The sequence below is a fragment of the Scophthalmus maximus genome, chromosome 3, assembly GCF_022379125.1.
Source record: "Scophthalmus maximus strain ysfricsl-2021 chromosome 3, ASM2237912v1, whole genome shotgun sequence".
Taxonomy (NCBI): Eukaryota; Metazoa; Chordata; class Actinopteri; order Pleuronectiformes; family Scophthalmidae; genus Scophthalmus; species Scophthalmus maximus.
The window spans coordinates 7,827,553-7,851,380 of NC_061517.1; the positions used below are offsets into that span (position 1 = coordinate 7,827,553).

The following is a 23,828-nucleotide window of genomic DNA, read 5'->3' on the forward strand; positions in this document are numbered from 1 at the left end:
GATATGTGCTCCATTTTCCAAAGCAATGCAGACTGGTTGGATACCTGTAACGAAAAACAAAACAGGAACAGATAAAAAAATGGAAGTTGCGTCAAAATCTTTTTATTCATCTATGGGAGAAAAAATCATGTTGTTGAGAATGTCTGTCAAAGTAAAATGACAACATGGGCCAGGAGGAACTTGATGTATTGCTCAACCGCACATGACGATCAACAATCAACAATTTACCTGCTGTTGCAGGAATTTAATCAGTGACTCTTTATCTTCAACTTTGCCCCATTAACTCTGTGCTTCAGGTTAATCATTAATCTCCTCCCAACGGGAACAGGTCAGTTAAATCCACTCTTATAATCTGAACACTTGCATAGCTGGAACCTGTGCTCGCTGTGTGCCTGCGGTGCATTAGTGTACAGTCGGAAAGATGCCAATTCTCTGGGGTCTTTCCGACTGAATGCAGCATTTTGCTGCGTTTCCACTGTGACCATAAGACCATGGAACAAACTCTCCCACTCTTTATTTTTACAGTGTGAAACTATGTGAAAAAAACTGACCTAGTTTATAGAGACTTCCTTAAATCAAACTGACTGCATTAGCTGCTTAAAATCTTTTTTTTCCTTCCCATTTTATAACTGTAGCTTTGTATTAATATGCCCTATTGTCATTTCATCGACATCATGTATGGGAGTTCTGTAAAAGTAGGAAATGTCTGCAGGTGAGCTCAGCGTCACATCAGATCAATCACAACAAAAATTCTACTGTAAGTAACAATGTACTTCCGGATTAATGCTGTCAAGCAGCTCTGTCACTTCAGATGTTTTTATATATGTATATATATATATGCCATACAAAAAATGTATAATACCAAGACTGTAAATATCTCAAAAGAATTTCCTGAAAAAGAAATAAAAACCAAAGTCTGAGGAGAGATTTTGCTGAACTTATATTTTAGAGTAGATTCTGCAAAGATCCGGGTTCGCCGTCTGATGTTCGCTTTGCACAAAGTTTACAGTTGAACTGCAATGAAATTGAATCCCTAAGAATTAAATAAGATCTGTGAAAGTCCCCCTAGTCATGGTTTCCAGCTCTAATGCTCCGAGATTTTGAGGTAACGTCTGTACAGTATATTTGCAGATGAAAAACATTTGAATCACGCTGGGTTTTCTCTCTCTCTCTCTTTGGGGCAGACGGCCACGTCTTTTTTCTCCCTCCATGTTTTAATAATGTTTTTTGAACGACGAGGTGCAGAGGGTCTGATTTACACTCTCACATATAGGGAGGTAGTATGTGCACAATATTTAGTTACAGGGCTGCAGAAAAACAGAGTCTCCAATGAATCCCACTAAATGCAAAGGTAGCAGACTTGTTAAAGGTATGTACAAGTACGTAAAAAGATGTAGAGCTCTAAGCACTCCTCAGCTCAAGTCACTGGAAATCCTGGGACAACTTTGGCTCAACATCCTTGTGTTTTTTTGTCATGATGTGCTGTCAAGTAATGAACGGTTGTGGCCGAGTGACTGTCTCTGAGACGCTCACAATGGAACGGCAGATCCTGTTTCTCATGAACATATCACGTTACCAGCAGAACAACAGTCTGCCCCTTCGTAAGACATGCGACACTCGAGAGTGAAGCCTCTCCGCTCTCCACGCTGACCCGCGAAGACGCTCTCGCTTTCGGACAGTTTCTGGACAACTTGAGCCGACGCGGTGTCTTCATTCGACATCTTTTTACTTTCACGATGTGACACTCAGCCCTTGCGTTTTCTTTCCTTGTGTCTGAGGCAGCAGTGTCTGTAGTCTGAGGGCGAGCTGCTGTGCCAGCCATATCGACTGCACTTTGGACAGGAGTCTGGGCCAACAGAGAACCTTCAACCTACCACTCGTTGTCCCTCTTCTCATTCCTCCCAGCTCCTGTATCAAGCCACTGAAATCCTGCGGTAAGCAGTACCGAGGGACCCCTCGGAGGGCCTTCGGCACGTCCCTGCTGTGGCCAAGGCCCTGGAAATAGACAATGGCGACTTCTTGACCTCTGCACTGCTGCAGCGACCCCTGCAGGAGGGCCAGAGCACCTGCAAAAATTGGTGCTATCACAGAAGATGGCTCCGTCTGCTGGTACCAGTCCTCATCATCACATAGTCTGACACATTCTTCCTTTCCTGCAGCTTTGGCTTTCTTACATTTTGCCAGTCTTTTTCCATTTAGTTTATAATCCTCTTCCACATCCTGATTTTTGCCGTCATCTTCCTTCTTTCGCTCATTCTTATCCAGCGTTTCCCTCTCCTCCCATTTCTCATAGGTCGTCTTGGCTTCTGGGCTCCAGATTATCAGCACTTTTCCTTGAGCCTTACGGATGTTTTCCCACTGCCCATACAGCCAGGGAAGAGGGCCCAGGTCTGCCACCCCAGTCCTGGCCCCGGTTTGCTTCTGTGAGCTCTGGGCCCACAGAGCCATGTGCACGGTTGCATTGAGCTCCCCCTGCAGAAATGAGGCCAGTGCACACGCAGCAGAAACATGGGCCGACTGCTCGGATGAGAACACCAGCAACACTGGCTTCTGGATCCAGAGCCAGCCTGGAGATATGGGAAAAGACAGAGGAGGGGGGGAAAAGACAAGGAGCTGAATTTCAATTCATTACCAGCAGGAGAACATCAATAAAAGAAATCCAATAAAGTCAAATGATTTCTCATCTGAGGATGGAGCCACATAAGCACTCAGGGACACAAACAATGGCGATTCGACTGAAACGAAACCAGAGCTTTGACCTTTTATTTAATGCACACTGAACTAACCTGCAGCTCCACTCCGGGTGAGATGGTGGAGGAAAATTCCCAGTAACGCAATGAAAACCACAAGTATCAAAGCTGCCATCGCATACATGCCACATCTGTTGTGTGCATCTGTGGAAGAACAGAAACCGCAGTGGGTCTATTTACTTAGTGGGAGACGTGTGTGCAGGCCTGATTCCATGCATGATGGGATAGAATAATGTGCTGGTGTGTGTGTGCGTGCGTGCGTGTTACTTGAGTACACTTACAGTCCGGGCACAGGATCCTTCTTCCTTTAAGAGCAGGATCTGACTGCCACACCTGCAGGAGAAACAGATTGAAAGGGTGAGATAAAAATCAAAAGGTGATGCACAACGTTCACAAACAGTCTCAGTCTCGTACAAGTTGCAGCCTGTACGTCACCTGCACACAGGGCCTCTGAACCAGGTAGTGGGGAGGCACATTCATCCTCGTCTCTGCAGTTTTCCTCTCCTGACAATGAATAAGAGGAGGCACATGCATGTAATCCCCATTTCTCTCTCTCTCTTTCACAACAAACATATACCCATTCTTACCATTCTTATTGTGTGGACTGGGCCTATGGCTTCACATCCCATCTTGTTAACGACACAAAGCTGAATCGAGAACGTGGCCGGTGCAAAAGAGGTGAGATATACGAACACCCTCTGCCTCCCTGATCCAATATGCACCTCCCATGAAGTCATATCTGTAAAGAACAAGGAGAGAGGGAGCATCAAGAGAGAGAAACGGTCTGATAAACTGAGAATTGTCACAGCTATATGCACAAAAAAATTAAAAGTCCTGTTTGACTCACCAGCCTGGAAGGGACACGATATATTATGGCTGCCTTGTAGAGAAAACTGCACAAATGAAACACAAATAATGTGAATCTTCAACTAAAAGGTAAACAAATGAACACATGTCAACACACGCAGCTGATTCTCACCTGCACACACATCTTAGGGTGTTTGTCCACTGTGGATGTGTTGAATTTCTGCCGGGGAGACACAGTGGAAGCTCCGTTAGTTTCTATTAGGAATCTATCACCACCAACAGTCAAACTGCCAAAACTCACCAGGTTGGGTCCATCCTCCATCTTCTCCAGTGTGGAGGCGACTACAGGGATGCAGAGGTGTTCGCGTTGCTTCCAGCAGAGGAGGGCGGAGATATTCATGCCGCTGGCGGGACACACCGAGCTCCACTTCACAGCCGACTCGTACAGTGTGACTTCGGAGGAGCGCCAGACATCTTCGATATCTGCGGAGGCCACGTGGACGCAAACGTTAAACAACACTACGGCAATAATGGTTATACAGCACATGCAGCTGTGGGGAAACTTGCTAGATTTAATTTGCCTAACAATTGAATAAACAGTTTACTGTATCATAGTAACAGATTAGTGAAATGTCGGTTCCACCAGTTTACAAAGATAATCGTGTCAAAACATGCAGCCAAAAAAAAAGTATGTGCTGAAGTTTGGAGATATTTGTGTCTTAAACTTTACCTGGCTGAGGTTTTCAAATGTATTTTTATTATATTATATATGCGCCACAAAGTTCCCTTTGACTCATGTTCGAACCAAAGCCATACCACTGTGTGTACGTGGGTAAACACTGTATACACGTATATGTATGTGCGTACATGGGGACAGGGCTTTTGTTCTCTGATCTTGTGAAAGACTGTGATGCGTCACCCAAGAGATGAAAGGGAACATCCATATCTGGATTATAACACAAACTCTCTCAATTGTCAATTAAAAAACAGTGAATAGAAGTTTGGAGATATTTGTCTCTGAAACTTTACCTGCCATCCAAGTACAATCCTGGTGAATGGAATTGAGATGGGAAATTCTTTGACTCAGTCACCACTGAGGTTTTCATTATTTTATTATTTATGCGCCACAACGTTACCTTCACTTTGACTCATATTCTAACCAAAGACATACCACTTTGTACTTGGTTAATACTGTATATTATTTTGTAAACTGCCTGAGAGCAATTAAAAGATTATTTACTTACATAATTTCCTAAACAAACTGATGGTGGAATCTTGCTGAATCATTTGTGCTGAAATTTCACATAACAGAAGTGAGTCAGTTCTTCTGCTGTAATTATTCTCCTTGCCTTTTGTTTTTTTTAACCAAATACAATTTTATGTAATCCAACACCTTTTCTTGGCTGTGTGCTCTTTCATGGGTGTTTTTGAAAATGTAGTAATGGGAAAGGATAGCATAGTTTGTGTGGTAGTTTATCATAGACAAGCTATAAACATTTGAACTTGCTCTTGATTCAAGAATCAGGTCACTGAGGTAAAAGCTACTTCCTGGTCATTTCCTGTATTTTCTAAAAATGTCTCAAATGTTGAAAACTCCCTTCACATCCTCAGAGGTTATAAGATAAGATGTGTTAAATTGTGGCCACTGATTCCATCGGACTCCTCTGCAGGAAGACACTCCACACACTGCAGAATACACTAGTCCTATTTTTAAATCCATACAAACATGTTGGTTCCAGCTCCCAGCAACCTTAAGCGGTATAGATAACTGATGAATGGAAACATAAACTGTACACACAAAAGGACGCGGGCTTTTGTTATCTGATCTTGTGAAAGACTGTGATGCGTCACCCAACAGATTGTTTTGAATATCTGAATCATAACACAAACCTTCTCAATTATCAATCAAAAAATTGTGTTAAAATATCAAATTGACAACTCCCTACGAGGTGTAACTGTTGTCAACACTCACCTGTGAGTCCTTCCTTTTGAAGGGGACACTTATTATCTCGACAGGCATCTCTGAAAGTGTAATATACCTGTGAATAGAAACAAGACGTGTACAGGACTGAAAACAGACTGATTCAACAAAAACGATATATCTTTTTTTTAATATGGAGCTCAAAGTACCTGTATGCACACACAGGGCAGCATGTAAGGGATGTTAAGAACAGCCAATCGAGACTGAGATGGATCAATCTGAAAAGGACATACAAACATTGGAAAAACAACAATATTAGATCATATCTTAATTGTGCACAAACGAATGTAGATAGATTTGCAGATGAACTATGCCACTGATACTCACAGTGAGTTGGGGGGAGGCTGACCCGTCCATGCACGCCTCTGCATTTCGTCGGTAACACCATCTGGTGTGCACCTTCTCTCCCAGCTCCACGGTTACAGTGATGGATTTCGACGAGCGATTCACAGACAGATCGAACTCTGGTACAGGATCTAGGTCACGCACAGACAAAGAGAAGCTTCAGGACGTGAGCGTCACTGCTGATCAGTCACAGTAGACAGATGTGTTAAGTTAAAAGAAAACCCTGGATGAGTGAGTTGAAAAACATTAAAAAAATTTGAGCCTTGGTGCTGAAGATAAATGGATTTTAAAACTCCTATTATTCTAAATCATTTTTTCTTTCTTTGATTTGGGGGATACTCATGTATTTTTCAAACTCTGTTAAGCGGCCCGTGGTTCCTTGAAAGGTGCCATATAAATCCATCTTGTTATTATTATTATTATTATTTTATTATTCCGTTTTCATTTTTTGAGGGCTCTGGTGGATGTAAACAGAAAGTATAGATTGAGTACGGCATATGTTAGCAACAACTTAAATGACTTTTGTCCTACATTTGTACATTTTGGCACATTGGTATCATTAAAAAAATAATGTACTGTACATCAGTTGTTCCTGTTTGCAGTAAAACCATTGATGAACAGAAAACTATTTATTATTTTATCGGAAACTGAAGAAAATGTAAGAAAAAACTCTTGAAAGTCAAGAGTTATACGGAGCATCTTAGTTCTATGATTTTTAATTATAAAGACACTTTATGTTCTTTTAATTTTCAAACAGCTGAGACGACATATCACACAAGGCTCCTACAAGCCTTTATGGTATACAGGCTGATCTATGATCCATGGAAAAGGCATGTGTGAAAAAAAACATGGCAAAAAGGAAATAATAATAATAATAAACTTTATCTATTAAGCACCTTTCAAAACACAATTACCAGGTAAAAACAAAGAATCAAAGGCAAACAAGAGGGGAAACAAAAAAAATCTAAAGCTGGTTAAAAGGTGAAAAAGTTTTAAAGTGAAAATGTGTTTTTAAGAGAGATTTAAAAAGAGGGAAAAGAGCTCGCCCTTTGAGTGGCGAGCAAGTTCGCTCGCTGAGGGTCTCGGGTGACGACCGGGCACATATGGTATCAAAAGGTTGGAAACGCAAAGAGGTCAAACGTGAGGCCTGACACCAGAAAGTTCCTCACCTGGCACCGTGTAGCTGTCAGTGCAGCCTGATGATGTTGTGTTGTAGGACACAGACACAACACTTCCTGCTTCGGCCTTGACACAATCATATACAAGCTCCCACTGTAAAAACAAAAAATATAACACACAATCGTCATCACCGGATCTTCAGAAAATTCGATGATGCAACAGGAAAACTCATCTTGATCTTACCCAGGAAAAACTGGTATTGCTCTGTTGTATCTGCTGTGTGTAGCACCAGATTCTGTTTTCACCTGGATGTCTTTCATTGAGACACTGCAACAGAACGAACAGAGACAATATCATTGTGAACCACCATGAACTAGGTGACATTTAATACATTGCACAACGCTTCTGTGGCAGGTGCAAACTACACCCACCTTATTTTTGTGTCTCCTCTTCTTCAGGGTCGGCCAAATTGTCTCCTTATACGGTGAGAGAATTTCAATCTTCGCGGCCTTACAGAAGTCTGCAAGAAAACAGCGTGACACAAAACTTAAGTCTGACCTTCAACTAATGAATGAAGAAATGATCCGAGGGTCGTCTTGTGTGCAAGAGGTAACAAAGTGGGACTTTGTTCCTGGGAGAAGTAATGGTTTGACTCTGTACCATCAGCCCTGATCCACACACGGAGAGCGACACATTCGGAGTACATGTCCCCGGGCTGCAGGGACGGAGCTGCAGGGGTCAGCTCCACAGGACAGCGTCCCTCGGCACGACCTGCACAGACGAGAGAGGGGCATTAATGCAGCAACTCACAAAGAGAATGTGTTTAGAGCCCGACCCATATGGATTTTCTGGGGCGGATGCCGATATTGATATTAGGGAGTACAAGCATCCCGCTACCTCGGCCGAAATATATATATATATATATATATATATATATATATAAATTTGTCAATGATGCTTATATGTCGTTATCAAACCTTCATGACAAAGAAATGTAATTGCGGCTAGATGTTTTAGTTTAACCCAAAAATGTATCATAAATAACTGTAAATTGAAAAAAATTACAAATACAACGAAAGAAACAGAAGTTAAATTAAGAAAATAAACATTCATTTGACCTAAAATGTAAACATAAATGCACATTTAAAGGCTCATATCGGTTATAATATCAGTCGGGCTCTAAACATACCGATTTGTCTGTGAAAGACTAATATCGGCCAACCGAAATATCGGTCAGGCTCTAATTGTGTTTATTGCCAAGTAGATTCCACATACAAAGAATTTAGTCTAGAGTTTTTGGCGCATAACAAAATATTATTAAAAAGCAAGTAGGCCACTGTTGGCACTGGGAGAAAAGTTTTAAAAAAGAGCAATAATCCACTAACACGTTGTTTCCACATGTCCGGAACTGAAAATGTGACGAGAACACAACTCACCATCACGATGGGACTTCTACAGCAGAAAGACAAGACACACGGAAGACAAACATTTTCAAAATTCATTAAGCAGCATGAATGTAGTGAATCACTATAGACCTACATTAAAACAGAGAAAAGGCAAAAGGCTTCGCTCATATAAGCCATGTGTCGCTCTGCAGCTGCAGGCTGTGAACACACCTGACAGGTCGTGGCACATTCCAGCTGCGGTGAAAACACCAGGGCGCAGATCAGCGCCAGCGCGGTGCCAGGACGCATCTTCGACGTGTCCGCGTGGTTCCACCGTCCCCGGGCCGTCGGTCCCTTTACCGTCCCCGGGGACGAAGTGTCCGCCCCCCCCGAGCCGTCGGTCCCTTTACCGTCCCCGGGGACGAAGTGTCCGCCCCCCCCGAGCCGTCGGTCCCTTTACCGTCCCCGGGGACGAAGTGTCCGCCCCCCCGAGCCGTCGGTCCCTCGCGGGTCCATGTCGCTTGTTCCGAGCGCAAAACTCTGCGCGCGTCCCGTGTGAGGAGCGCGGAGCCTCCTGTCCCGGGGGCTGTGGCTGCGGCTCGTCAGTCGACGGACTCCTCTGAAGTTCCCAGGGCAAAAAGAAAATCCGTCAAACGTGACGTCGTTTGTTCCTCTTTTTTTTATCTATTCATCTGCTGTGCGTGACCGCGGCCACCTCAGCCCCGCCTCTCCCCGGTGTCTCAGGCGGCAGCAGCAGGTGGAGAAATCGAAGGACAGACAGCTGAGTCGAGCGGCTCTCGGTGATGAGTCAGACGACGCCCCCTCAGACACAACAATAAGAAAAAATAAGTCTAGTGGACCACGATAAGAATATATGTGTCATTTTCTTTTCTTTCCTTAAATTGCAAGATAACAATCCCCCATCATCATGCAGACACCTAAAACGTGCATTTACATATGACAGTGCCTGTTTCCATCGTTCTTTCCCCTCCTGAACAGTTTCCTTTTCGATGACCTATAACACTGATACTGAAGGAGAACAGGGCCTTTTTGTGGAGGCAGTCAAATGCACCAACTTCAGTAGTTTCATATATTCTTCATCTAGGAATTTCAAGTTTATTCTCGACTTATTATTCTTGATGTGCAAAAAAAAAGGAACATCTCATTTTTTCCCCTTGTGCCTGGCCGGGCACATACGGAGGGAGTGTCGGGGCCTCATACTTGATGATAAGACTTGATGTCAAAGTCCAAACAGATTTATCTACATGAATCAAAACACTTGCATTTATGTATTTTGCACATAGCAGATGCACCTTTGGCTGTATAGTTCCAATCTGCGTAGACGGATCTATGTGAGCTCTGCAGCAGTTTCTCCTCATTCTTCTTTTTCAAACCTCAGGCTCTTATCAGGTCACCGGCGCGCTCTGCCTCCTGAGCCACAGCAAAGCTAACCACATAAAGATAAAGGAAACACTCCAAGCGTCCCTGAGCAAATATGAGTGGGAATAAAAGAACATCAACAGTCAGTAAACTTGGGGAGCACACTGCGAGCGTCGCTCAGGGCAGGAAGCAGGACATCTTGGTTACTCAGAGTCGGTGTCACCTTGGTGGCATATCTGTCAATAAACATGTTGTGGTGAGTGGGAGTTACAGTTGTGTGGGGGATCTTCCCCGTATGCGGAAAGATTGATCTAAACTCTTGTAATGGGCAACCAATTCAGTGTCTTCACTCAAATCCTCGACACGGCAGCCGTTTGGCCGATCAGTAGAACGGGTTTACAGCGAGTCTGTGCTTCATATTCCATAAAATACTGCAAGGTGCAAGAAACCTGCAGAGCCAGTTTGAGAGAGAGATCTATGGACAATGATTGTAACTCTACCACGGCGTGACTGAGAAATGATCAAGTCCCATGTGTTACAATAAAGGAAAGACAAATAGACCTTAGAGCAAACACTTGGCTGAGCACAATCCTCCCAAACAAAGGTGTTGTGCCGTCACTCTTTGTTATACTGCCTCAGAAGTCATCCCCCATTTCCTCAGAGCGAATGAATGGGTCCGTTTTCTGCTGCACATTAAGAAATATCCCGCACAATGATGCACAGCAATCAGGCAGGAAACCAGGAAGAACATACAGTCCGCTCTCAGACGCAGTGACGACAACACGACCCACACAATTTAAAAAAACTCAGTTCTTTTTATTAAACTTCTATCTCTGTGTAATCTGTATATATAAAAGTTCTAAAGCCACCAGCCTGAGACTAAGACAGACTGTGGGGGCGGTCGTGTGTTTCAGTTTAGTCCTGGTTATTCTGGGACCAGCGGCCTGTGCAACACGGACGAACGTTAAGAAAAACTGTAAAAACAGGAAACCTGTTCATCGCAGAGTGACAAACGAAAAAGATTCCACACAGCGGAGTCCTGCGTGGTCGGAGTGATTAGAAGTAGTCCATGATGGAACGAACCTGTGGACCCTGTTCAGGAGTAACAGAATAAATAACATTAACGTTGGTTTCGGCCTCGGTTCAAGGCTGCAACAGTCTCTTTGTGCTCCACTGACAAACGGCACCAGCGCCAGGCCTGTTGTTTCGTTTTGTGTGTTTGTAATTCAGTGATGAGTGTGAAAATGTGCCTGAGTGACGGCACTCACAGCCGTGACACCCGCAGTGTGTGCACGTCATGTACACTACATGCATTTCCCCGTCCACGTGTAAAATGGCTCGTGTGAGTGATGGATGTGTAGGAATGACTGGGGAAGGCAGAGTTTTGTGTACAATACGTCATAGTGTAACACTATGTTCATGTTTTTTTTCAGTCTGTAAACTTATTAAACATATATATTGACCACATACAAGGAATATTCTGATTCATGATTCTGAACATAGCATATTTTTACCATCAATCAATACTATTATTTTTTTTCCCTCTCAATTCTCTTAATTACAATATTTTACATGTCAGATTAAATACGGCTTAGTGTGCATGAGTGTGCGCGTCTCGGGGCCAATGTGGTGGACACCTTTTTCCACCCGGTGCAGCTGGCACTAGTCCTCGTGTGGTGATGTAGGGCTGGGCTCTCTGTAGAGAAAGATACTCCACAACACCTGCATGGACCGACACGTTGAAGTGCGTGTGTGTGTGTGTGTGTGTGTGTGTGTGTGAGTGTGTGTGTGTGTGTGTGCGTTCAGTCACTGTCGCTGGTTTCGCTGCTGGGGTCTCCCTGCACCTTGCTGCGGTGCTGCATGGCGCGGTGGTACGCCACCTGCACCGACTTGCGTATGTTGGACTTCCGGCCCTCCAGCATTTTCTCCTTGTCCAGCTCCTGGTCGACTCCGAGCGGCACCAGTTTGGAGCGCGGCAGCCACTGCCTGAGTGCACACAAATACATACATGGGCAAGTGTTAATCATTTAAATTACAGTCAAGAAAATGTATCAAAAGCAAACCATTTAAACATACAAAGAATTTATCACAACATATAAAACTCAAATCAACAAGTCCACACAGTTAATAGCTTGTTAAAATGAAAAAAGATTTTCTTAAAGGCATAACACAGACGTTTTTGGATCCACACCGAACTGCACACAGTCATAGATAACAGTCCCCTAAATATGTTGGATGTTTTTCTTCATGATCCATTAATATTTTTCCTGAAAAAATCTGTGAAAATGTAAAAAACAAAGAAACAACAAACCCCCGCCCTATCTCACGATGTTAAAGAAAAAGTGAATCCTGCCCAGATACAGATCCAGCTTGGTTTGGATCTGCAGCAAAATGTAATCAGATCTTTCTTGGCCCAAGTTCCATCCTTCCACCGAAATTTCATGGATTGCGTAATCCAACTGACAAAAACCAACCAACGAATATGTTACTGATGAGAGCTCATACCTCCACCGAGGCCCAACAGTTCAATCTGCTGCACACAGTCACAGATATCAGTCACCTGAATATGTCAGATTTGTTCATCAAGATCCATTATATTCCTGGGAAAATCTGTGAAAATGTAAAAATCACAACCTATCTCACGATGTTAGACAAAGTGAATCCCGCCCAGGCACAGATCCAGCTTTGTCTGTCTCTGCACCAAAATGTAATTGATTCTTTCTTGGCCCAAGTTTCAGGAAATATATCCTGCGGTTTTTGTGTAATCTGACAAACAAACCAACCAAGGGATAAACTAGACTGTTACTGAATAGAGCTCATACCTCCACCGAGGCCCAACAGTCCCCTTAAACTCTATCAAGCTGCACCAAATTGCACAGACTCATAGATATCAGTCCCCTAAATATGTTGGATTCTTTTTTTTCCATCAAGATCCGTGATTTATTCTCTGGGAAATTGCTGAATATGTCAAATAACGCCCGATCTTGCTAAATGTCAAAGAAAGTGAAAGAACCCCCACAAATACTGGATACGCCCCTCTGTCCATATCCACGGTAAAATTGAATATGTTCTTTCTCAACACATGTCCCATCCTTCCACCAAGTTTCATGGAAATCTGTTAAGTAGTTTTTACTTAATCCTGCTGACAAACAAACAAACATCTTGGTGGAGGTGATATATAAAAGTTCCTGTTTTAGGCACTTTGGAGGATTTAACCTGAAGGCAGGTTAACAATGAGAGTGGCTGCTGTCATCAAGTTTCACAGATTTATTTTCTCTTTGAGTCAAACCATGAAACTAAGTGATTGTGCAGCTGCACACTTTGACCTAAAAGACGACGCGTTCTTTCCCTCCGCTTCTCAAAAACCACATTTGCCCTATTTCTGCTAAATGTTCTGTCTTCTTGCTACGGTAAGGGGAGTGAGTTTCCTTTGAACAATTACCGCACGGTCTCTTGTATGCAAGATGCAGTAAAATGAGAAGTCTATTTTTTTTGTCTTGTTTTTTATTGTACACTTCCTCATCATTTTGGTTAAAAAATACAGAATGTCAGCGAGAGCAACCAAATTAGAGGCTAAATGATAAGGGACAATAAAATTAGTTAATAAAAAAACACGAGTCAAAACGACCCAGAGCACTGACCAGGTTCTCTTGTTGTCAAAGAAGAGAACCAGGAAGAGGTGTTCCCTCGCTTCCTGGGTCATTTGCTCCCCAAGCTTCAGCACATCCAAAGGGGGGACAGGGATTGGGACACCACGGTGGAACACCCCCTCCCTGGGCATCTTCGGGTCAATTATCTGACGGTAACACGGCAAACGGTAACAAGAGGAGGGTTAGAAAAATACATTAACCCAAAGAATGTCCTGAAGATGACATCACATGGGACTTTAGTCTGTAGGACGCAGTGTGTGTGTGGTCTCACCAGAGCAGGATACGAAGGATAACCTCTGCACTTGGCCCACACCAAGTCCAGCGCTTCGAGGGAGGTGTAGTCATCAGAGGTCATCCAGCATCCGGACCTGGACCGACTTCGCACCACTGACAGTAAAAAAAAACCACAGGAGCAGGATACAGTCACTATTATGCAACCCACTCCTAAAATTGAGTCATTCTCAGCTTTTTAATTTTCAGAAAACTAGTAGATGTGTTCCGCAAATTGCGACTTTACAGAAAAAATTGTGGTTCTGTTTTTATTTCTGTACCACAAGGACCAACTCTTTCCTCTCTATGTTTCTTAGAATAAATGGGAAGGTTTTTCTTCTTTGGCATTAATTGTTGTCACAAGTTAAAGGAGAAATATTTTGCTCATATTCAGATTCATAATTTTAAATTGGGTTATTACATTAAAGGGTTCACATGCTCTAATGTTCAGAAAACACGTGAGTTTCCTCAGACTGTCCATTCCTGCAGCTCCTCTTCCCGCTTTTTATCTTTGAAGACCTTTTACATACACAAAAAAACCAAATGAAAGTATAATATGCTAGGGGCATTGCCACTTAATTTATTAAATCAGGCGCCAAAGGTAAAACACATTATAAGTGGCAGAGCAACTTAAACATCACTTAATCATCTAAGTCATTTGTCATTTGTGTTTAGGCTTCTGCGTTAAATCATTTCAGCTCAAATAAAAAAGTTCACACTCATTAGTTTGGTTACAGACTTTAAGATGAAAGACACTCAGTGTGCACTGAAACATGGGTGACGTTGTAAAAAAGGTGCTTACAGTGTGAGACGCTCCGCGATCCTCCAATTGAGTAGGAATCATTCTCTGTGCCTGACGTTTCCTCGCTGCTGTCCTCCTGGAAGGCAGAGCGAGAGAACGATGCCTTCCCTCTGCCCTGTTTCGAGGGGGTTGTACTGAGGGAGAGAAGGGCCGCGTCAATAAAGATGCACAGACTGAAAACTGACCACAGAATACATTAAAACCAAACTTTACTGGTTTGATAAACTATTTGAGTTAACGAGAAGTTGCAGATGATCTTAGTTTCTTTTGTCTGTTTGGTGCAACTAAGAACTAAACGCTGCATAAATCCGTTTTACAAAGTCTTTCTCGCTGAGAGTTAAACGAGAAGATCAGTACCCCTCTCCCATCCCTGCATCAACTGTGGTAACTATACAAGATGAATAGGGATCATTCTATTATTTATGCAAAGTCTTAGCATAAATAAACCAGGACTCACTGGGCGAAAGAGCGTGCATTAATTTGTAAAAGGGGTCAAGCTGTGGTTTCACAAGAAGTTACATGCTGGAAAGTTTTGTTGTTGACCAGCAGGCAGGAGTAGTCACTTCCTGGCATCTCTGTGGGCTGCCTCACAACCTCAACGTGACCACAAGCCTCCAGGAAGTCAAAGACAAAATGTCTAATTCACGGAATGTCAAATTGTTCTTTGAAAAGGGCCTCAGTTGATTTTTTTTATGGCCACTTGGAAGCAGAAGGACACAAAACAAACTTGTCCTGCATAGTATTACCTCATCAGGTGAATATGATGTTTCCAATAAGATCGTGACTTTTGTCACCTGAGCTTGTTTGTTTAAAACAGGGCTGATGAGAGAGGCGGGACTAAACCAAATCAGTAACTTATGTTGAAAAGCAATGAGCTAAAAAAGCCTCAACATTTCAATAAAGCTGAAGAAATGATTGTTCCTGCAGGTTTGTTACAGCACACGATCCCTTTCACTTTACAAGTAGTCCCTTGATTCATTTGGTGACAGAAAGACTGTGGGTTAGAGGAGCTTTTACAACCAGACTTGTGAATGTACATGTTTGCGCACTATTCACCTGGTCCTGTCAGAGGCGGCACTGCTGCTGCTGCTGGTCGTGGACTCGGAGTCGGAGCTGGAACGAGGGAGACGAGACTCACTTCTGTAAACCCGGAAGCTCTCGGTTACCGGCTGGTTTCCCCCATCAAAACCGTTACTTGGCAAACCTGGCGAAAAGAAACAGAGAGAGGGGAGAGGTGAGTGTGTAACTAAAAAATTGAGAGAGAAAAAAAAATATTGCTTGAAATGTGTCTACTGTACCTGGCAGCAGGTCGTCGTTGTCACTGTCACTGTCGGAGGTGGAGCTGCTGTGGGGGCTGCGAGGTCTTTTCCTCTGCCTTGTTTGTGACAGCAGCGGTAGATGTGGGGGACCAATGGGGCTCTGGCTCACCCCTGCCCCAGGGTAGCCAGCGTCTCTGTTCTTGGGAGGGCGCCCTGGCCTTTTAGGAGGTCCAGTCATTTTTTGGTTCTTCTTGGAGAAGAGCACAGACGTCCGACGGCCCACTTCTGGAGCCAGGGCAGACGAGGAAACACTGAGATCTTGAGGAGGAGAGAGGTTGATAATTACGGAATGCAAGCAAATGTTTAACACATAACTTCCCTTTAACAGCCATTATCATTATTATCATACATCTTTCCTAGACACACCTTTTCCACCAATCTCCTGGCTGCTGCTTTCTCCCCCCTCATCAAGGTGGCCTGAGGAGCACGGGTGATGGGGGAGGGAGGAACCACGGTCTCCTCCTCCAACTGACTCCCGGCCCCCTAAGCCGGAGCCTCCGTCCCGCTGGTGTGCGAGCTTCCTCTTGATGACGCTGATCTCTTTTCTCAGAGCTTTGGCTCTACGTGACTGGCCGATGCTGTGCTTCCCCGAGCTGACCTCATCCAGACGCACCTGCAAGTAATGCAGCTGCTCCTCCAGTGGGAGCCGCCGCCGGTTCTCTGGCAGGAGCAGGTCTGTGAGTCACAAAGAGAGAGAAACAGCTGCTGAGTCAAATATGACTGTGGTAGAGTTTCAGTGCATTAAGTTAGCACCAAATTCAGCATATCTGCAAGCCACCTGATCTGAGGCTGTTCAGAAAGGCACAAGGGAGCAAACAAGTCACTTAATCTAGTAACAGACATGCAAACTGCTTGGTTTGAAACCAGAGAAATAAAAAAAGGGAGAAAAAGTAGGAAACCTAGTTTTTATGAGCAAAGACGATTAGAGAAAATGTTATGAGCCTCTCAGTTGCATGATTGACATGCGCCATCTACTGGCCACGATGCTTTGTTGTGCCAAAAATCTTTTCTTTTCCTCCACACGACAATATTCAGTATTCTGCTTATTCATCACCTGAAATTCACACGCACTCAAATACTATTTCAGTCCTTGATGCTTATGACTTATGAAAATTATTGTAACCGACACTTGTTACCGTTCACTCACCCTTTGACATAATCTGTACTAGAACCATGATTCATACTCTGAGCCCTTTGTGCCATCCAGACACTCCACCTCCCACTTCTCTCCCACCTTAATTCCCTCCAGTATTTCACTCACAATTCATGCTGTACAGTGAGGTGTAAAATTTCTTCTAGCTTGCCAAATGTTCATTCAACAGGAGCCTGTCATTTTAGAACGTATTGTATCTTTGCCAAAATGTGAGGTATTAATTAGAAATCGGATGACATAGAAGTTCCCTTTGCCAAAGATAAAACCTGAATATATTTTGCCTCACCCCTATTTTTTTCATATTATTGCTCAAGAAAAAAACACTTGCCAGAAACTAAAGTGAACGATAACCTACCTTCTTCATTAGAAGACAACGGCTGCTCTCTTTCTCTAACCCTGTCTCGCTCCCGCTCCCGCTCCCTCTCCCTCTCCCTCTCCCTCTCTCGCTCTCGGTCTCGGTCTCTCTCTTGGTCGCGCTGACTCTCAGGACTCAGCTCTCGGTGGAGGTGCATGCCAGTCTCGTAGTCGAAGCCGATCCGTTCAGCGTGGCGCCGTGCTGTTCTTATGACCGCCCCGCCCATCTCTCTGAGCCGCAGGGCAGCACGGTAAAAGACGGTGTCCTTGGCATTGTACTTTAGGCAGTTGTTGACAATGAGGCCAAAGTCGGCCTCAAAGGCCTCAAAGGTGAGGTAGCGATGGGACTCCAGCAGGTTCCACATGGTCTGGAAATCCATTGGAGTGTCAATGTGGTCCAGGTAGTCTGGCACCTGGAGAAAAGCAGGTACATATCAGGCAAAAGCATAAGCCACACCTTCTAGTGACCTTTTGACTTTCCAATACAGATGTCAGGAAAGTTATTGTTAGAAGGAAACTTATCGTTTTATTTCATTTAACGACAGATGTTGAAAGCAATAATGTTGTGCTGCTGACACCAGTATCAGATAACAGAGTTTAATAAAAACTGTCCACTAGAAGCTTCGTAAAGATTGAATAAGTGGCAGAAATGTTGTACTAGACTGTATCAGGTGTACCTAAAAAAGTGGCCAGAGAGTGTATTATAAAATAATTATTGTACCGTTTTAAAAAAACACTATAAATAAAAATAGAACTTGAATGAATTTTTCCAGAGGGGCTGTATGTGAAAATCTTGAATGTCCGCAAATATTCAAATTTTCCGGAACTTTTCCTGCCAGCCCCCTTGTAAAATTTCTGGAAATTATCAGAGTGAGCCCATGTCAGAACACAGCAGGAAAATCACTGGAAAGATAAATGGCGAACGAGTGGGCGCTCAACCCGGGCTCCATGCCCTCGCCTGAATGTTCCAGAAAGTTTCTTGCCGTTGTAAACACGTCTGACTCGGACAATCTCCTGTTTTGCATATGTGAACGGCAAACAAAAAAAATGTCTGGAGCTGTGTTTATGTCTGAAAAACAGCCTTTGTGTTTTTGTGTGTGTGACTTTGTGGATTTACCTCTGCCAGTGGTACAGGCTCAGTGAAAAAGTTGTTGATGTCTCTTTCTTGTAACTGTTCCAACGTGCTCCTCAGCAGCACCAGGAAAGGCGTCAGCTGCATCTCCAGTGCCAACTGCTGCACTTTAATCTGAACACAGACACAGTTTTTAAAACAACGTAAACCTGCTGACTGATTACATTTTTAAAAATGCAGGGTTGTGATGTCTGCACAGTGAGAATTGTGTGTTCAAGTGATTTCTACTCAAATTCATATGTACCCAAATGTGACAGGACCCTCCTGCGTCTCTGAGTCCTGACCGTAACAAATAAATTCTTAACCATGAAGAAAAACTTAAAAATTAATTAAAACTGCACTAAAATGGATTTTGAGACTTGTGTACTGACCACCGTCCTGAAGACCTCACGGAGAAAGAGTATTATTGCTTGTATGAAGGTTAAGATTAGTGACAGAAATAACACGTATTCTGTCTCACCGTCTCCCTCTTGAGTTTTTCCCTCTTGCGGATGAGCTCCACCAGTAGCCTGGCTCTCTCTAGGTCATGCCTTAGTCTCTGCCACGCCTTAAGCTGCTCCTTCAAATCACTCGGTTTCTCATCGCTGTCCCTCTGCAACACCAACAAGCATAAACCCCAAAACAGGTTAAGTCAACTGAATGAGGTTAGCACAGAATTATAATGATGTACATTAAAGTCACTTACTGGAGGAAGCTGTGCTGAAGGTGGTGGTGGGAGTGGGTCAATGTGTCGTTGTGACTGCAGGTGGGTTTGGAGTCGGCGCAGCAGAGGAACACCATTGCGACTTTGCCTCTTCAGGGTCCAGTAGCTGTGAAGTCTCTGCATGAACTGGCCCTTCCTGGGTACCGTCAGATTACTAGTGATTTTGCTGAGCCTGGAGATAAACAAGCACCACACTTTAACTATTGTGCTCCCTTGTCCTAAATGAAAAGCGTTCTTTATTGTTATGTGGGGAGTCTCCCCAGTTCCAGAGGGTAAGGTCGAGTAACAGAACAGCACCTGTCGAGCGAGCCTTGGATTGTACACAATGACAAAAAACACAGCCAATTGAACCCGAAACAGTAAATGTGCTTCTTGGAGCTGTGAAGGTGTCAACATGTCGTGTTTGTTTGCCCACCTGTGTGGAGGTATGCAGGGCACAGACACCACTGGCGCAGCAGCTCTCCTCTCAGCTAAAATCTTCCTGGCTCTCTTCATCTTCAGCCTGGATTTTGCCTTCGCCCTCTTGGCTCGCTCAGAGCTCCAGCCCTTGGAATCGTCGTCGTGACCGATGCTGGGCTCGTCGTCCTCCTCCAGCTCTCCCTCGCTGTGAGACGATCCCATGCTGGCCCCGCCTACTCCTGCCAAAGGCCGGGCGGATCCCGGCGGTGTGTGGATGTCACAATAAGCCGTCTTCCGGACACTGAAAGAGGTGCCGTTGGCCCCAGTCTCTCTGACGGGCTCCATTTTCATATAGAGGCCCGCCTGCTGGGCACAGGTGACGTGGAAGGCTGTGTAACAGTTGGCTTTGTGACACTGGATGCAGGCGCCCGAACCGCGCTGCTTGCAGATGTAGCAGGTGAGTTTCCAGCGAGCGGGAGGGATGTGCTCAATGCTATCAATCGGCTCCAGAAAGACCGTGTTGGCAAAGCAGACCTGAGGAAAAGCAGCAAAATTCACTTTATTGCAATACGCCAATCAAAGAGTTCGGGCAGTGGCAAGATAACGGACCGACTGAGCTCTGCTAAACTGGAAATTTACAGATGAAGCTCCACTGGATACATATCAGTTTAATTGTGGTTTGCATTTTATGATTTAGGCCTCTGTTTGCAAATCAACAAACGACTCGCACTTAAAATGTGACCAACGGCGCTGTTAGATAGATGGACACAACATTCTGATATATTTATATATATAAATAGATGTATATATATACATCTGTTACAGCCACATAACATATTCACACTCTTACACACATGTAACCATTAAAGCAACCCACAGTTGAATACAGCAGGGCACCTCGTTATCTGCATGATTATGTGATTCTTATCATATTGGGGGTGGTGGTGGTGGTGTATGGATTTACCTCTGGGATCCAGAGGGCACACACTACGTGTGCCCAGCGTGCATCGTCCGTCTGTTTGAAAGCTCCTCCCTTGTTGGGACAGAGAGCACAGTCCACAGCCCGACTGGGAGACTGCAGGCAGCGACGACATAACCACTGGCCCTCTGGGATGTATGGCACGCCATAGCACTCTTGGTGGACGGCTAGGTTACACATGTCACAGAACAGGATCACATTGCTGTTCTGACACTCCCCATCATTACAGATGCAGCAGACGGCATCTTCGTCGATTAGGGTACTGGGGTCCGCCTGAGACAAAAGGAACATGAGACGAGATAAGAGTTTCTATACATGTTTATGTTTTAAAATATATTCTTCCCTCTCAGTACACATGCTAGGGTACCTTGTTGTGGCTCTCAAAGTAGGACTCCTTCTCCAAGCGGTCCATGAGATACTCAAAGACCTCCTGAGGAATGGGTGTCACGCCGTCTCGCCGCCGCTTGTCATTCATGATGCCAAGCCAGATGTAGTCCTCCTCATCGATGTCATACTCCACCTCCTCATCCAGCTCCTCCACAGACTTATCAATGTACCTGAACAGCAGCGAGAAGAAAACCATGTGTTATTACATATAGTACATGCAGAGAAAATTGTGTCATTAATTGGGAGTGTAGGATTAGCACCCACTTCACCTTTCTGTGGAAAAGGGAAATAGGGAAAGAATGATGCGAGAATTCTGAGGTCAGAACATGGACAACGAGCTGCACAACTGCACACAAAGTGGTGGCTGTGTAATTGTAATTACTATTACTTCTTTACGATTATGAATGAATCAGATTATAACACAAACCTGTAGTAAGATGACGGCCGGAGAGGGGCCTCAGGTCTTTCTTGGTCCAGCTCTCTGAACACCGCCTCCGGGAGCTTGACTGCAGGCCCCGACTGAGCGCTGTGATGGTGGGATGAGCTGTCCTTCTTCTTCTCTTTACTCTTATGCTTCCCAGACTTGGGGGTGGCTTTGCCCCCATTGGAAGATGGGATGTCTGGCCGGTCCTTGCCACCCCCTCCTAGCTCGCTACCCCCGTTTCCACCGTCACTACCATTACACACACCTCCACCACCGCCTCCAGTACCAGATGGTGGAGCATCGTCTGCATCACTGTCTTCCTCTGAAACCACATCAATGTTCTCAAAAATGCTTATGCGGTGAATGCGTCCTTGAATGTCCAGCTCTACCATGCGCTGTGCCTGGGCGTAGGTCATCGTCTCTCTGCCCGGAGAGTGAGAGCGCTCCGACCGGTTGGGGCTACCAGGGGTGTTCCCCCCGTGCCCCGGTCCTCCACCGCCGTTACCGCCACCATCATCTGTATCTCCTGACCCGGCCAGAGACGCACGAGGAGGCCGTCCCTTCCTCTTCTTCTGTGGCACAGCCTGTGCAGGAGTTGGGTTGTCGTGGTCATAGTGATACAGGTGATACTCAATGCCACTGTAGCTCTTGTAAACCTTGCGGCAAGTCTCCACCGGACACTCGTACGGGGGCTTGGTGGCCCGCAGATTGTGACAGAATGTCTTTACATCAAAGTCCAGCCCCATCGTGCCAACAGCCACCGCTGGGACAGATGCTGTTCAAGATCACATCTGAAAAAGGGGAACACAGAAGGAGACCAACAGGAGGATCAGTCCCACACACTGTAACTGTAACTGTGATGTGATGAAAATACTATATGCTAGTTATACACCAGCTACTGCCACTAAATTGTAGCGGTCACACACCCCAGCCTGGACAAGTTCACCTGTTAGGCGCCGACACGTGATCGTGACCCCCCGCTCCCAGTTACAAGCAAATCGTTACGTTCTGTCACTGTAATAACAGGTGCACTTTGTAGTCTGCGGGTTTCGCTTATGCTCGTCCTGGCGAAGTAACCACTGCTATGTCTGGTCATCGCACAGTGGAATGAAACGACACAGACGTGGCTGCAGTCGGCACAAAACTCAAGCCCTCAGGTTAAACCAGGTGAAACGGTGCACGGGTCAACTTTAGCCACGGAACTCGGGAGCTAGCCTGAGGTGCTAGCCCAGCTAACGCTAGCTTGTAGCATTGTGCTGCTGCTTCCCCCTACAAACAATGAGCCACTTGCAGCCTGGCGCTGTTAGCCCGCGAGCTAACAGCAGCTAGCAAACAACAACAACAACAACAACAACAAATTCACTGCGCCCGCGACATTAGACGCGGAGGATTCACCCACCGCCGATGTGTCGAACTACCTCTGACAAACGTCCGGCGGGTTTTCTTTTCACCTCAGTCGACGCCGATTCATTCGGCTCGGCGGCGTTAACGAGTTTAATGTCGTTCGTGCTAACTCGTAGCCGTGTTTCGCGGGGACACACGTTAGCCACACGGAGAGGCGTCACTTTTTAATGGCACACGGCGTCTCGGCCCAGTTAACAACCGCTACCGGACAAAGGGGACTTTGAAGTTTCGTCCACTGTGACCTGACTGTAACTCGCACCTCCACTCGGCTCTCCGTGGTGTTTCCCTCCACAATGACCTCATCCCGTAGCGACTAACCACCAGCCCTCCGAGCAGCACCGCGACCAACCCGCAGGTCCTCCGGTGAACTAGCACAGCGTGTGTGATCAGGTTTACTACTCCATCTTATTTCCACACATCAAAGGTCAAACCAATCCAATTATTAATGCCCCGTCGGCGGGACGTGCGATACGAGGAAAATCGCCTGTGTTGTTTTGGAATTGGGCTTTACTACTACTACTACTACTGTGGGTTGTTGTTGTTGTTTTTTCTGGCTTCACTGGAATCACAAACCACAACGTTACATCCAGGGGGACCTGGCGATATTTAAAATTAGACCGCATTTCGCAACAAAACGAGCCTTCCACCGTTCAAGCCGACGTTATAAACACTTACTACTCCACGTTCCTCGAGTCTGCGCTTCGGAAACCTCACGCCTCATCCGAAGGGTCGCAGATCGATTTTAATTCATTGGTTAGTCCCAGGCGAGCTCACGGGAAGCGCAGGTACAGTGGAATGCTTTTTTTTATGAAACAATATGAGACCCAGATCGATTCATTGTGTTGGGAATAATTCAGAAACTCGCTTGAACAAAAGGGGGCAACCATTGCTGTAACGCTGCGCCGCAGACGCGCGCAGACACATTCGCCACACAAAGGGGGGGGGGTCTATTTCCTTGCCTGTGCGTGAAAACGGAGCATGTAGGCGCATTTTAATCAAGATTTCGTGATAGTATAAATTATATCCTCTTCGTTACATTAATTCGGTTATTTGTTAATTTATTTTTAACTTTTTTTTTTTTTTTT

At 45.0% G+C, this 23,828-nt stretch overlaps 2 protein-coding genes across 5 annotated transcripts; both read right to left on the bottom strand.

Moving 5' to 3' along the window:
• Nucleotides 1-82: 82 nt before the first annotated feature.
• On the bottom strand, nucleotides 83-8,988 carry LOC118316747 (interleukin-17 receptor E). Of its 2 annotated transcripts, XM_047330861.1 has the most exons (18): nucleotides 8,842-8,988; nucleotides 8,619-8,791; nucleotides 8,439-8,454; nucleotides 7,663-7,773; nucleotides 7,434-7,522; nucleotides 7,246-7,329; nucleotides 7,053-7,155; nucleotides 5,866-6,014; nucleotides 5,688-5,756; nucleotides 5,530-5,596; nucleotides 3,859-4,040; nucleotides 3,730-3,777; nucleotides 3,598-3,643; nucleotides 3,338-3,489; nucleotides 3,186-3,254; nucleotides 3,032-3,083; nucleotides 2,787-2,894; nucleotides 83-2,567 (listed from the first exon to the last, which is right to left on the bottom strand). In XM_047330861.1, the coding sequence occupies exons 2-18, from the start codon at nucleotides 8,694-8,696 to the stop codon at nucleotides 1,732-1,734; spliced, it is 2,259 nt and encodes a 752-aa protein (XP_047186817.1). In that variant the 5' UTR covers nucleotides 8,697-8,791; nucleotides 8,842-8,988; the 3' UTR covers nucleotides 83-1,731. The 2 variants fall into 2 exon arrangements, with proteins under 2 accessions (XP_047186817.1, XP_047186816.1); XM_047330860.1 differs by lacking the exons at nucleotides 8,439-8,454; nucleotides 8,619-8,791; nucleotides 8,842-8,988 and adding an exon at nucleotides 8,542-8,586.
• A 1,574-nt stretch (nucleotides 8,989-10,562) lies between these two features.
• brpf1 (bromodomain and PHD finger containing, 1) lies at nucleotides 10,563-23,664 on the bottom strand. 3 transcript variants are annotated; one of them, XM_035644885.2, is made up of 16 exons: nucleotides 23,419-23,664; nucleotides 21,343-22,130; nucleotides 20,896-21,085; nucleotides 20,514-20,801; nucleotides 19,566-20,083; nucleotides 19,133-19,322; nucleotides 18,908-19,039; nucleotides 18,433-18,561; nucleotides 17,317-17,728; nucleotides 16,175-16,483; nucleotides 15,788-16,066; nucleotides 15,546-15,693; nucleotides 14,490-14,623; nucleotides 13,689-13,804; nucleotides 13,409-13,563; nucleotides 10,563-11,753 (listed from the first exon to the last, which is right to left on the bottom strand). In XM_035644885.2, exons 2-16 carry the CDS (start codon nucleotides 22,083-22,085, stop codon nucleotides 11,570-11,572), a joined length of 3,927 nt encoding a protein of 1,308 aa, XP_035500778.2. In that variant the 5' UTR covers nucleotides 22,086-22,130; nucleotides 23,419-23,664; the 3' UTR covers nucleotides 10,563-11,569. The 3 variants fall into 3 exon arrangements, with proteins under 3 accessions (XP_035500778.2, XP_035500777.2, XP_035500779.2); XM_035644884.2 differs by having other exon boundaries at nucleotides 18,908-19,048; nucleotides 23,419-23,663; XM_035644886.2 differs by lacking the exon at nucleotides 13,409-13,563 and having other exon boundaries at nucleotides 18,908-19,048.
• Between the last annotated feature and the right edge of the window lie 164 nt (nucleotides 23,665-23,828).

Bases quoted from the DNA above. Each gene is read 5' to 3' on its own strand.
- LOC118316747 (XM_047330861.1), bottom strand. From the start codon at position 8,696: ATGCGTCCTGGCACCGCGCTGGCGCTGATCTGCGCCCTGGTGTTTTCA. The intron at 5,757-5,865 runs GTGAGTATCAGT...TGTCCTTTTCAG, and splicing joins CAGCCTCCCCCCAACTCACT to ATTGATCCATCTCAGTCTCG. The intron at 3,644-3,729 runs GTGAGAATCAGC...TCATTTGTGCAG, and splicing joins ACCCTAAGATGTGTGTGCAG to TTTTCTCTACAAGGCAGCCA.
- brpf1 (XM_035644884.2), bottom strand. From the start codon at position 22,085: ATGGGGCTGGACTTTGATGTAAAGACATTCTGTCACAATCTGCGGGCC. The intron at 19,049-19,132 runs GTAAGTGACTTT...TTATGCTTGTTG, and splicing joins CTTCAGCACAGCTTCCTCCA to GTGTTGCAGAGGGACAGCGA. The intron at 18,562-18,907 runs GTGAGACAGAAT...GTCTGTGTTCAG, and splicing joins AAAAACTCAAGAGGGAGACG to ATTAAAGTGCAGCAGTTGGC.